Source organism: Pelobates fuscus, chromosome 7 (genome assembly GCF_036172605.1).
Source record: "Pelobates fuscus isolate aPelFus1 chromosome 7, aPelFus1.pri, whole genome shotgun sequence".
Lineage (NCBI taxonomy): Eukaryota > Metazoa > Chordata > Amphibia > Anura > Pelobatidae > Pelobates > Pelobates fuscus.
In genome coordinates, this window is record NC_086323.1 from 138,552,355 (window position 1) to 138,566,968 (window position 14,614).

The window sequence follows — 14,614 nt, forward strand, 5'->3', positions numbered from 1 at the left end:
CCAACTGCGTTGCTTCATCATCATCATTAAATAATCTATTCCGAAGGATGGCATTTCCCGCAGAAATCATGACTTACTTTCATAGACTGCAAGCAAATATCCTATGTAAAAGTACGGTAAATATAAAACCTGAATTATTATCTATCCGTGTGTGTTTGAATAGTACACCAAATTACAAGTATTTCTGTATAGATTCGTTATTCGTTATTATTCGTTATTATTATTTACTTTTTGACGTAAATAAGGATTCTTTGCAAAAGGACTCAAATATTTAATTAATATCAGAAATATATTTGTACTGTTTTGGAATCTAGGTGTATAAGTTTTGAATCGATTATAGATCACTACAGTATATGTTAGTGCTCCGTGAATAAAAATCACAAGGAAAAGACTGTGAGCTGTATTGCACTCACTGTGCACACTATGTTTATTTTTACATTGATTTTAAAAAATAAAAATTGTGATTTTATTTAGTTGTTTTTTCCGGTTCAAAATACGTCATAGTGGGATTTCCCATATTCATTCCGTCATTTGTTTTATATCTGATGAAATGGAATAGACACAGATGACATAAACAGAATTTGTAATATTATATTTTTTACGATGGCAAAGCTCTTTGTCATGTATGTAAAGTATAGCATTGATATGTACATTTTTTCTTATATTTTTTTTAATTGAATTTTTCTCATATACAAAAACATACACACAAAATAATAGTTGCAAGTGACCTTTTAACTCATGTATAAGAGTAACTGCTATACTTGTTCCCTTTTTTTCTTTTCTTTTCCCATTTTCATTTTCCTTTCTTCTTGATATGTAAATTTAACCTTTTGTGAAGCAAGATGCAGGTCTGTTAGAATAAATTAGCACACACACAAACAAAACAATAACCAACAAAAAGGAAACTTTGGGAGAAATCTGTAGCTGCGTACACCCTTAAAAACAGGGCTCCAGGGTGCAAATAAAAGACACTCCTCTAAAAATGAGAACAAAGAGACCAGTAACCTGTCAGAGAAACCGATATCAGGCATTGTGATTTCCAGTGAATGCAGCGTACCAGGCTAGCCTGTCATCTCACGTTTTTTTATTCTGTGTGCTTCGCCTGTCAGGGACGGAATACACAGACAGAGAGACCTTGACAGCCTGGCATGTTAGGCACGAACACTCACACACCGCCAGCAATGCATTGACTATGCTGCTTGAGCAGGAGCAAAGCTGCCTCTGAATAGCTGCTGACGTCACAAAGGTGTCGACTGGCAACCACTGTGACTATGGGAGATGTGTTCCCTTCTGTGTCTGAGCCAGCTATTTAATAGCCCGCTTTACTTTCAAGTTCAAAGAGGCTTTGTGACAGCGGCAACACTTTTACAGCCAGTCATAGGAAGAAGGCTGTCAGGAAGACCCAGAGGATGAGAGATCGATGTGAAGCTCCCAGAAAGCGTGCAAAGAAATAGGTAGACATCAGTTTATAGATGGAATCGGAATTGTGAATGTTCCTTGACATGACCACAGCATTCTTCTCACTGACTGTTCAAGGGGACTGTTCAAACAGGGCTGGCCCTTGTTCATACAGTCACCCTTTTTTTATATCGCTCATCTGCCTACAAGGCAACTGTAGGACCTGTCAAGTTCATGGATAAAGAAGGACATCTCAATCATAGGTTCCCTTGCGCTGGTCATAATTTAATTCTGCTCATTATGGGTATTGGTTTGGTGGAGCTTGGATTATCCTGTCCCAAGGAATGTGACTGCGAGCATCTTTTAGTGAATTGCACTGATAAACAGCTAGAAGAATTCCCCACGGGTATCCCAATGGACACCAGGCAACTGGTCCTCACGCGCAACAATCTGACTTATTTACCATCAGTGGATCTCAACCTTTTAATTGATTTGGTATATTTGGATTGCAGTTACAATATGTTGGGGGATTCGCTTGAGGCTACATTCATCGCATTGCCCTTGGTTTACCTGGATTTAAGTCATAACAACCTTTCCAAGATTACCACTGGAACGTTTTATCTGTTGACCAGCCTGGTGGTCCTAAAACTATCTGATAATCCCAATTTGGAAGGAGTTGAAAAGGACTCATTTGCCAACAACACTGGACTGCGGCAGTTGGATCTTAGCCGCACGGCTTTAAACTATTTGGATGTCAGCACAGTCAGTCAACTGCCCAGTCTGAGAACACTAGGCCTCAGCTCCAACCCTTGGGATTGTTATTGCCCGTTAAAAGAGTTTCTCAAGTGGGTGATTGAGAGTGACGTATACTTCACAGGTAAGCATTTTATTGGAGAGGGTATCATTCAATTGTGGTAACTTTTATGGTTGGTTTGTGTCTGTTTGCAGGCATATCAAGCCTATCTACAACTTAGAAATTGCATTGTTAAAAGTATTTTTCCGAAATCTTAAAATCTCCATCTTTCCCATTAAATATTGGATTGTTCCAGATTTTCCACATAGTCGGGCCTGGTCTATGTAGACAACATGTAACTAACAAAACTGCTAGTTACATGTAATATATTTATTGAATGAGACTCCACAGGTAAATCCAGAGTGAATTGATTTGTTCGAGCGCAGATTCAAAAGGCATTTGATTTGTGTGTCCCAGCTGCAATGCATTTGTGTCCAAGTCTACAAATATATGATCACTTTCATAAATTCTGCACATTCTGTATTGGAATGATATAGAAATATTTGGTGGCAGGGTATAGCTCAGCTCAGCTAAAATAAAAAATAGCTCCTGGATATATATTTATGTTTATATTTTAGGTAAACAAAAAATATTTAAACTTTCTGTAACTTATTACTAAAATCTCCGGACACTCCACTGTCCAAATAAATAAATCAATACATAAAATCTGTTTAGTAGGCATACCCCCGTTGAAGATTTAGGTATGCATGGTTTCAATGTGGGTATACTGAAAAAACAGCTTGCGAAATGTGGTTATACTGAAAAACAGCTTGCAAAAGCGGCATATCTCTTTTCTGCTGCCTTTGCAAGCCCTCCCCTTCTAACCCACCCTAGACTTTCTGTGGATGTCCAATCACATTCTTTCCAATGCAGTTAAATGAACAATCTTTGCAAGGCAGGAGTTCTGAGCTATTGCTGCCTCTTGAGGTTACATCCAGAAAGTGACAGGATTGGTTATCTGATTGACAGACCGGAGGGTGTAACCAGATTAATTTAGAAAAGTGCCAACTTCTATTGAAACCTGCACTTTTTGTAAAATGCTAAAAGAGGATACACTCTTCACACATAAGTCACTTCAGCAAGCTAAAGTGCTTTATTCAGTGTCCCTTTAAATATGTAATCACATATACACTTTTGCTTCACGTTATATGTTTATTTGTAAAATCTGACATCAGCTAGAACTTGAATCTAAATTCTTAATATTATAGAGTGTAGTTAGTTTTAACATGTCCTCACTGCAAACAGTTATACAAATGTAATAAATAATCTTTCCAATTGTCCCAATATTCTTGCACTAATTCTCAAGAATATAATGGCTTTCGCTGTACATTGGCAGCATGTGCGTTGTGTATGACTTGAGTATAGAATTAAAGCATGATGTTTTCCAAGTCTTTTGTTAAAAATAGAAACAACAAGCGCAAACGGGCCTCTTATTTATAAACCATTACAAACTATATATATATATATATATACCGTATATATATATATCTCACATAGATACTCACCTTCAAAGTTCCTGCACAGCTATAGACAGCAGACCACTCCCATACCAGGAAGACACTCCACAAATCGAGATGTTCATGTTGGTCTATGTATGAGGCCTACTCTTATCCCATTAATTCTGTCCAGTGAAAAGCACTTCTTTGCTGGGACTGGCTTATAGCTGCAACAAAGCGTATACATTCCTGCAGTAATAAGTTACTATAGGTGGTGCAGAGAACTCTTTGCACAATAACCTTTGCAATTATGCAAAGTTGTTATGGTGCTTAGAGTGTATCTCTAACTTACTAAAGTTATTTTGATTATTACATTCTATACTCTTTTCATTTTTTTTTCCTCTAATCTACAGTATTAGTGTGGATAAATACTACTTCCCCTCAATACTTATTTGGTGTGTTGTGCTTGCATTGATGCACCAGCTTCCATAATATAATATACCACAGGATATGTTTTTTTAATATATTGATAATCTAAAAATAATTAATAGTATTGTGAGCCTTAAATTCTCTTCAGATGCTGGTAAAATTATATCTCAAGGCCCAGTGGTAAAATCTAAAATATTTAATAGTGCCCCACTTACAGTCTCTGAAACAGTTGCTCGGACCAGAATCTTCAGCTAGGAACTTGGATTCAAAGTGCAGGTTGGTGCTGGGAAGACATTTAGTGTTAGAACCATATTTATAGCTGAAACTGAGTGAAATATTGAAATCAACACAAGTACAAGCCATCCACACAAAAAGACGTATTTTGTGCAATGTTATTCAAAATGTGGAGGAATCCTCTTTGCTTTTACTGTACAAAAATGACATACCTATAAACGCTCAGTCTATACACTAGAACTAGTAGTGTAACCTGTCAATACTCTGCTGTTTAGAAGTTAAGACACGTTATGTTTGCAGCTCTAGCCACACTTCTAGCTGTGACTCATGCTGTGTCCCTACACACTTCCTGAAAGACTGTTCATTTGGCTTCTATTTTATGTTTAGTCAGTACACAGAGGATATTTACGTTTGAAGTCATTATCCTATGCTCTGTTAATTGTGTGCTAGAGCCAGCAAATATCCAAGAAAACTAATATTTAGCTGGTTTCCCTTGAAAGGAAAAAAAACAACAACCTCCGGGTAGATATAAACCTGTACAGACATGAGTTAAAAAACAAAACAAATGCAATTTAATAAAATAGATCAGAGAACGGTGTGCAAAAAAAAACAAAAAAAACACCAGGAGAAAAACAAACGTAACATAGAAACACCTAATGTGTTTCATGCCATTTAGGGATCTTATTTATTTACTTTTTCATAGTATAGAGCCCTACCAGCAGCCTCCTGTGTGAGATTAAAGTCATCACACAATGCTTCACAGAGAGATTCAATAATCAGAGAAGCACATTCTGAACTTATTTTAGCACAATTTGAGTGTATTAGTTTAATTGTGTAATTTGTAAAAGATCCAATATTTAGTAATGGTATTTGCTAGAAGCATTTGATTGGAAATTGCAGAGCATGGACAAGGAAGTAGCATTGATTCAATGCATCTCTATGAGGATATGTTGATTGGCCAGGGCGGCATTTGATTCCGTCCCCCAGCCCACCTTCCTATGGAAAAGCATTGTGATTGGCTGAGATCATCACTTCTGATAATGCCAGCCAAGGAGGTAGATCAGGGGCAGTGCCAGCACCAGCAGAGTGGAATAAAATTTTACTAGCTTTCTATATTTAGGGGGGCAAGGGGAGCTAGATGGTGTTTTTAACACTATAGGGTCAGGAATACATTGTTATGTTCCGGACCCTATAGTGTTCCTTTAAATTCACTATGAAATCACACTTTAATGAATAACCATGTAAAAATACTGCAGGGAGAAATACATATTTCCCATTAAGTTCTCACTATAGTGAAAATTCAAAGCAAATTTCAATTTAAGGTCAATATAGACAAACAGGAAAAATTCCCTAAGTCAGCTATGCTTTACATTCAGCTACTGTGGACTTAAATTTCAAATTCACTTTCAATTCACCTTGAATTCTCACTTTAGTGAATAAACCTGTAAATCAATAAAGAAGACTTCTACTGGATCTCCTGCATGGAATGTGAGAACATAATGGACTCACATTAATGAGAGACGGTTGATCCGGTTCTCTCATCTGCCAATTGAAATCAGGTTATGATTTAGGAAAAAAGGGAAACATCAGCTGGGTCATTCACTATAGTGTTTTCGGTTTTGACCCGAAATTCTAAATTTACATTGAATTCTTCACTTTGATTTCCTTGCATTTCACACTTTAGTGCTTACCTTGCACATAATGTAACAAAGGGCAACCACTTTCTTAAAATATAAGAAATGAACATTAAATACCATTTTCAATATTTACTGGGTTTTTACACACATTGCATTTGCCTAATAGGAACAAAACAGAAGAGAACATTAGATAGGTACCTTTCCTAATATTTGAATATCAAGCTGGACATCTACAGATCCTGCTTTCAAAGGGAGCGTCAATAAGACCTTCCAGCTTTGATGCATGAGTTTACAGCCAATCCGCATTGCAGATGAGCTGAACAAAAAGCATATATTTAGATGAGCATTTTTTTTTTTTTTAGCAAACATGTTTAAGACAACTGTGCATTTTTCTTTGTTAAATATTTTGTGTGTGTACAAATGGTTCTTCTGTCCAATATTTTGACAAGCAATGAAATGGAAACTTAATGTTAGAAACGCAAACGTGTATATCTAACATTAGAGTTTCTTCCTATAGATTTAAAATTACACACCCTCCCCCTCCACCTCCCCCCCGGTAAGAGGAAAATAAAGAAAATAAACTCACTTTTATAACCAAGCTGCACCAGTCTCCACGGAGTGGCTGCACCATCCCTGGCTGAGTTAATTATTACTAATTATCTCACCCAATCCAATTATTGTCTGCAGAGAAGCCATGGGTGGCGTACTGCGCATGCGCTGCAACATTGTTACAAATCAGAGACTACACCAAAACCACTACATTAAGCTATAATGGTTCCTGGGCATAGAGCAGTGGCGTACGTACCGCGGTCGCAGGGGTCGCAGCTGCGACCGGGCCCGGCACTCCAGGGGGCCCGGCCGCCCTGCGGACCCCCGCGACCGGGTAGCAGCTGCCACGCTTTGCGGCCCCGGCCCATGCAGCAAACCGCCGGGGCCGCATGTTAAGGGGTTCATCGGGTGGCCCATGCTGTCAGGGCCACCCAATGGACATGGATTGTAAGGGGGCCCGGTCTGCGCTGGGCGCTTTAAGAGCGCGACCGGGCCCCCTGTGATTACATCATCACGGCTGGGAGGAAGTGACCGCACGTCACTCCTCCCAGCATATTGAGAGCCCGCGCGGGAGGAAACCGAAAGGAGGAGGGAGTCAGAGTGGGAACTCTGACTCCCATCAGGCTGAGCCACCACTGGACCCCAGGGAAAGTCACACATGGTAGGAAACATTTTGTGTATTTGTGTCTCTTTATGTCTTTGTGTCTGTGTGTATGTCTGTGTCTCTGTGTCTCTGTATGTGTGTATGTCTGTGTCTGTGTCTCTGTATGTGTGTATGTCTGTGTCTCTGTATGTGTGTATGTCTGTGTCTCTGTGTGTATGTATGTGTCTGTGTGTGTATGTATGTGTGTGTCTGTGTCTCTGTGTGTATGTGCATGTATGTTTGTGTCTCTGTATGTGTGTCTGTGTCTCTGTATGTGTGTGTCTGTCTCTGTATGTGTGTATGTATGTGTGTCTGTCTCTGTGTGTGTGTATCCGTATGTATGTCTGTGTGTGTGTGTGTCTCTCTGTGTGTGTGTATCCGTATGTATGTCTTTGTATGTGTGTGTCTGTCTGTGTCTCTGTGTGTATGTATGTCTGTGTCTTTGTCTCTGTGTGTGTGTGTGTGTGTGTATCTGTATGTATGTCTGTGTCTCTGTATGTGTGTATGATTGTGTGTCTGTATGTGTGTATGTGTGTGTCTGTCTCTGTATGTGTGTGTCTGTCTCTGTATGTGTGTATCTGTATGTATGTCTGTGTCTCTGTATGTGTGTGTCTGTGTCTCTGTATGTGTGTGTGTCTCTGTATGTGTGTGTCTCTGTATGTGTCTGTGTGTGTCTGTGTGTGTCTCTGTATGTATGTGTCTGCGTCTGTGTCTCTGTATGCATGTGTCTGTCGGGGTTGTGTGTATGTGTTTGTGTCTGTATGTATGTGTCGGGGGGGGCCCACAGTCAGGGTAGGGGGGGGGCCACGGATCAGTTTCGCACCGGGGCCCCATGGAGTGTATGTACGCCACTGGCATAGAGTGTCCATTTAAAACAAACCTAGACAACACATACATATACAAAAATGCAGGATAATTATAACACAGGGGAAGCTAGAGATGGGTTAAGAATGTAAGGAACATTTCACAAAGCCAGAAAATGCTTTTGCATGCTTGCACTATTTCATAGTGTGCACTGGCATGCTGGTGCAGCAGAATTGGCTTACACTTACCTAATGCTCCCCAGCTCGGGCACCGCTATCTTTGATATTCAGCTCACATAAGTGAGAATACAACACTGAGGTCTATAGAGGATCCAGTGAAACAGCATGAGCTGTGACTGATGGCTTGGCGAACTGACAAGACTTGGCAGTAGTAACAGTTTTATCATGTTGGGATAATATCTTTTGACTGTGTTGGAATTCCACTAAAATTCCAACGCAGTCTTTGTGAGCATTTCGTAATGATTACATCTTTATGAAAGTCTCTCAAATATTTTTCCGATGACAGTGCTGCTTTAAAGATGCTGCATCACTACAGTCTCTGACCCCCTACCAGAGAGATGACACTACAAGTGGAGGGGGCTAAATGTCAAGGGGTGAGTTATGTAACATAAGGAATATTAATTCCGAAATATACAAAGAAATAATGTGAATGATTAAAGCAAATGGAATTAAATAAGGCCTAGGGTGAAACATAGCAAGGATGTCTGTATGTCTAAACCTTGCCTGCTTAAATCTGTTATTTAAATCAAAGATTTATATAACACATTTTAAGGTTTGGGTGTTGTGTAAAGTAGCATGAAAGCAATATAGTTATATGTTTTAAACGTTCTTAGTGCAATACAATTTATTTCGCCCTACTATATGTTAAAATACATTATCACACAGAATGAAATTTTGCTGCACCTTTAAAAGGACAGTGTGGGGAGCAGGGATAGGTAACCTTCAGCACCGTCAGTCCACAACATCTCCCATAATGCTCTTACAGCGATAATGCAGGCAGAGCATTAGGGGAGATGTAGTCCACAACACCTGGAGTGCCGAATTTGCCTACCCATTCTTTGGTCCTCGTTGTGGTTATGGTGCCTAAAGTAGGATAAGAGACTGGAACATTCCCTTCTGTTTGAGTTCTGTTACAACTTACAGTTGTACTTAGGTTTATCCACAGAGGTAAGAAAAGATTGACTGCTGTCTTTTTTTGTGTTTATGGCATGAGTATTGGCACATGTGAAATGCATGGTCACATGTGCGTCAGTGCCACAACACACTATGCTAGAGTCATGTGACAGCAGATGTGACCAAACATGGTTATCAACCCAGCACCTCCCATCCGTAGTTGATAGGCAACCTTGACAGCCAACCTGGTTTGTACATATGCAGAGTGTTGCAGGTAAGCTTAAAGGATCACTATAGTGCCAGGAAAACAAATTAATAGGTCCCTCATGGCCCCCCTCCCGCCGGGCTGAAGTGGGAGGAAGGGGGTTAAATCACTTACCTGGGGACTCATCTCCTCCTTCGGTTGTCATCAGCCGCACGCGCATTCAGCCAGTCTCATAGGAAAGCATTCTCAATGCTTTCCTAGGGACGCTGGTGTCTTCTCACTGTGAAAATCACAGTGAGAAGTGCGGAAGCGCCTCTAGCGGCTGTCAATGATTAACACATATGTACACATAGCAGTTTTTATGAAACTGCTATGTTTACAGCAGGCAGGGTTAATCCTAAGTGGACCTGGCACCCAGACCACTTCATTAAGCTGAAGTGGTCTGGGTGCCTATAGTGGTCCTTTAAGCAAATTGTGGTCTTAGCATATTTCATGACCAAGTTTTATATCATGCCAAAATTGGTACAGAGGCCAAAAGTTGCAAAGCAACCCTAAGCAAAAAACTTAAAGATTATTTTATGGTTTTCCTTGATTTTCTATATTTTTCTAGGCATTCTATACCCTAACTAGTCAGGCTTGGGAAAGTATCAAATAAAGTAAATAAATAAATAAGTCAGAGCCTTTATAAAATGTATCAAGCACAACATTTGTGTATCTATTTTGTTGTGGCAAATTAAGAACAGAATACATTTGGACAAAAATGACAAATTGAAAAATAAATCTCTAAATCTTCCAAACTAGAGATTTCATCAAACTCCGCAAGAGATTAGCAAGAGATCTCAAAGTTTATTACGCAAAAAATGTATTGCTGATAAGCCATTAACAATGTTATTATTATTATTATTATTGCCATTTATATAGCGCCAACAGATTCCGTAGCGCTTTACAATATTTTGAGAGGGGGGGGGATGTAACAATAAATAAGACAATTACAAGAAAACTGACAGGAATAATAGGTTGAAGAGGACCCTGCTCAAATGAGCTTACAGTCTATAGGAGGTGGGGTATTAGAAACATTAGGATAGGAAATATCAAGTAGGAGTGAAGCAGAGCTGGAGGAGAGAGCAAAGCACTATTCCATAGGGACAGGTATGTAAGGGAGAGATTACTCTGGGAGGCCATACGCTTTCCTGAAGAGATGGGATTTAAGGCCCTTCTTAAATGATTGAAGACTAGGGGAGAGTCTGATGGCAGTAGGCAAGTTATTCCATAGGAGAGGAGCCGCCCGTGAGAAGTCCTGCAAGCGTGAGTTGGCCGTACGGGTGCGAGCAGCGGTCAGGAGGTGGTCGCGGGCAGAGCGGAGGGTACGAGGAGGGGCATACCTCTGGATCAGTGAAGAGATATAAGAGGGGCTGGAATTGTTCAGTGCTTTAAATGTATGGGTTAGCACTTTGAATTGACTCCTATAGGATACAGGGAGCCAATGTAAGGACTGGCAGAGGGGCGAGGTGTGAGAGGACCGACTGGATAGGAAAATCAGTCTAGCTGCAGCATTCATTACAGACTGTAGCGGGGCAGTACGGCTTTTGGGGAGACCAATCAGGAGAGGGTTACAGTAATCCATGCGGGAAATTACTAGAGCATGGACAAGCTCCTTGGTAGCATCTTGCGTAAGAAAGGGGCGGATGCGGGCTATGTTTTTGAGTTGGAACCTACAGGACTTGGCAACAAACTGGATGTGAGACTCAAAGGTGAGACCAGAGTCAAGTATGACGCCAAGACAGCGCGCTTGTAGGGATGGACTTATGTGGATATCACTGACTTGAAGGGAGAGTGAGAGAGGAGGATCAGTATTAGGAGGAGGAAAGACAAGGAGTTCAGTTTTAGAGAGGTTAAGTTTGAGAAAGCGTGACGACATCCAGTCAGAGATGGAAGAGAGGCAAGCAGTGACACGTTGCAGGACGGCCGGGGAGAGGTCCGGTGAGGAGAGGTATATCTGAGTGTCATCAGCGTACAGGTGGTAGTTGAATCCAAAAGAGGCAATAAGTTTTCCAAGAGAGGCAGTATAAAGAGAAAATAGAAGGGGACCAAGGACGGAGCCTTGGGGAACTCCAACTGAGACAGGGCGAGGGGAGGAGGTATCCTTGGAAAAGGAGACACTAAATGAGCGTTGGGAGAGATAGGAGGAAAACCAAGAGAGGACAGAGTCACAGAGACCGAGTGATTGAAGAGTTTGAAGGAGAAGAGAATGATCAACTGTGTCAAAGGCAGCAGAGAGGTCAAGGAGAATTAATATGGAGTAGTGACCTTTTGGATTTAGCGGAGATTAGGTCATTAGTCACTTTGATAAGAGCGGTCTCAGTAGAGTGGAGAGGGCGGAAGCCAGACTGAAGAGGGTCAAGGAGAGATGTTGAAGCAATCATATTCATACCAGTCAACACTTTATCGATTTGATGAAGGGGTTCTATACCTTACGTTAAAAATAAATATTTTAAAAATATTTCCAAAAAGGAGTTGAAGAAACATGCCCCTGTTATAAATAAATACCGCTTTTAATTATTTTATTAAGAAAGATTTTACAGAAGACAAAAAAAATACAGCATAGACAATGCACGCTTACGAACAAAGAAATGTATAATAAGAGCCGTAGACTCAGTAGGTCAGCAGTCTTTCTGTATTACATAAGCTGTATCTACTACAGTTAAAATATCACCATTAAGATACTAGTTAACGTGGAGGATAAAAAGGCTATGGTGGAAAAATCATAAAAAATGGTAGACACAGATATAATAGGTGTTTTTAAGTTTAGCCAAATGATTTTTAAGAGAAAAGAAAAATGTGTATAACATTGTACACAAAATCCACTGACTGGTCCCTGGTGGTATATTGATTAAGTGCCTAATCCACGAATCCCAAATCAAGAAATGTTTTGCTTCTCCAAACAACATTCAAAGTCTTCCAGTTTTCTATTTTGTTCAACAGAAGAATACTATTCAGTTACGATTGGAGATTGAGCTGTTTTCCACTTAGATTAGATAAGGGATTAGTAAGTGAAGTAATAGTGAATATTTATATTTGAATTTTGAAACATCCTTGTGGTGGATCAATAAAGACTCCAGAGATAACTTAATCTGTGTTTTAGTAATGTTTCTATAGTAGCATGTATTCTTTTCCCCAAAAAAACAGTAATAGCTTTACCTAGAGTGCCACACCAGACTACTATTGATTCCCTGTGTTGGGGTACAAAGCAATCAGAAAAAGCAATCAGGAATAGCGATCAGAATCACTTTAGCCATAAAATATTTTAGTGTGTGAGCATAAGGATTAATACCACAAGGACTTCTACTGAGTAATTATTTGTGCAAGCAACAATAACTATTAATTCCTTGATAAAGGAATAGCTCGGGTACAATAGCCACTACAGCTCTCTGTAGTGAGTGTCCCCTTCCCCCGGCATTGTAATGAGTAAAGCCATTTTTTAACAGTTTGGCTTCTTACCTGGGATCCTACATTCTCTACAATCTCTAGAGAGCTGGAAGTTCCTCAGCAGGAACTTCCTTTATCTCTCCTTAACTATGCCCTGCAATGCATAGCTTGGCTCATTGGTCCAGAATGATCAAGTCATGCTTTCTACTAATTGCTGGGCTCCCAGCCAGTTGCATCGCAGGGCCCATCTCAAGAGAGCTAATAGAAGTTCCTGATGAAGAACTGATGACATTCAGGAGATAAAGGTGGAGAGAGCAGCATCCTGGGGACCCCATTTAACAAGTCAAATTGTTAAAAAATAGTTTGACCTCTTACAATAGGTGGTGTCAGGACACTCCTTGCACAATAACCACAAAGGCAAGCTGTGATGGTTAAGGTGCCTTTTATCAATAAACAATTTAAAGGACAGCTAAGCACTGTAATCACAATATAGCAAAACCAATAACCAGTAACATGCACAGTACCTCAAATGACTATGTTGACTTCCTTAAAGAAGCACACATATTGCAATTTCCATGTGGAACAAAATAGGTTAATGATAAACCTGTCACGTATTACCATAATCACTGTGCTCGGCAGTAACCATCACCCTGTGATGTAGTTGCATTCCAGATGAAAGTCAGAAAATGTTATCAATTGGTTACAGTTGTTGGACCGTAATATACTCCAAAATTATAACATGCAAATAACCCTGCATGTTAAACCATTTTTTTTGTTCAGAGTATATAAACTGATTTGTTAAATAAAGCAATATACTAATCTTTTCCAAAAACAAAAAAATAAATATTTGTTTCTCATTTTTTTTCTATATGTAATCTTGTATATTCTACATATAACCTAAAACCCGCCTATTCTCCATTACATTTTTACCCACTACATTATCTAAACTAACTTAAAAAAAAATGTACATACTAAGTGTAGGCAAAGGTAAACAGTTAGGGGGTATTTATGAATTTGCCCTCCTACCCCCAAAGAGACACAATAACTCCCCCCATACACACACTGCTCCCACATACACACAAATTACCCCCATACACACACTATCACCCATACACACACACTGTCCCCCATACACACACTGCACCCCTCACACAACCTTCCCCCCCACACACACTGTACCCCTCATACAACCTGCCCCCACATATACACTTCCCCCCACACACTGAAACCCTCACGCACAAACAGCCCGCCACACACACTGCCCCATCACACACACTGTACACCTCACACAACCTTCCCCCACACACACACACACTGTACCCCTCATACAACCTGCCCCCACATGTATACTACCCCCCCACACACACTGAAACCCTCGCACACAAACTGCCCGACATACTCATGCCCTGCACCCCTCACACAAGCACAATGCACCCCTCACACACACACAATGCACCCCTCACACACACTACTGCCCTTATCCCCTTCTACAGTCCCTATCCCGGCAGATCCCAGGTAATTTGTCAACCGGTTCTTAAACAGTTTGACTACTTACTCTGGGAGGGCACTACAGCACTACTGGCACCATAACCACTACCAAGTGCTGTAGTGGTTATTGTGCCTGGATTGTTTCTTTAAATAATCTACCAGTGCTCCTTCCAAGATTAGGTTCTGGATCTGGGCTTGAACGGCAAGCATTTCTGCCGAACATGGGCCCAGTTATGCCGCTGTGCTGTACATATATACAACCTAGAGATTTTTTTGACTTGAGGCACCTTGGAAAAATATTAAAATATTAAGGGCGCCTTGAACCTAAAAAGTTTGTGAGCCACTGCTTTAACATTATAGTTATAAGAGAAACCAATACTGCAGGCTTAGAAACACTGTACTATCTGTCTCATACCTCCCAACATTTCAAATAGACAAA

General features: G+C 40.3%; 1 protein-coding gene across 1 annotated transcript in view; it reads left to right on the top strand.

Annotated features, from left to right (window-relative positions):
* The first annotated feature begins 1,024 nt into the window (after positions 1–1,024).
* Positions 1,025–14,614, top strand: part of LRRC52 (leucine rich repeat containing 52) — a 76,281-nt gene continuing 62,691 nt past the window's right edge. Inside the window, exon 1 of the mRNA XM_063427521.1 lies at positions 1,025–2,275. Coding sequence (XP_063283591.1) covers positions 1,633–2,275 — 643 coding nt within the window. The 5' untranslated portion in view covers positions 1,025–1,632. The remainder of the gene's footprint in view (positions 2,276–14,614) is intronic.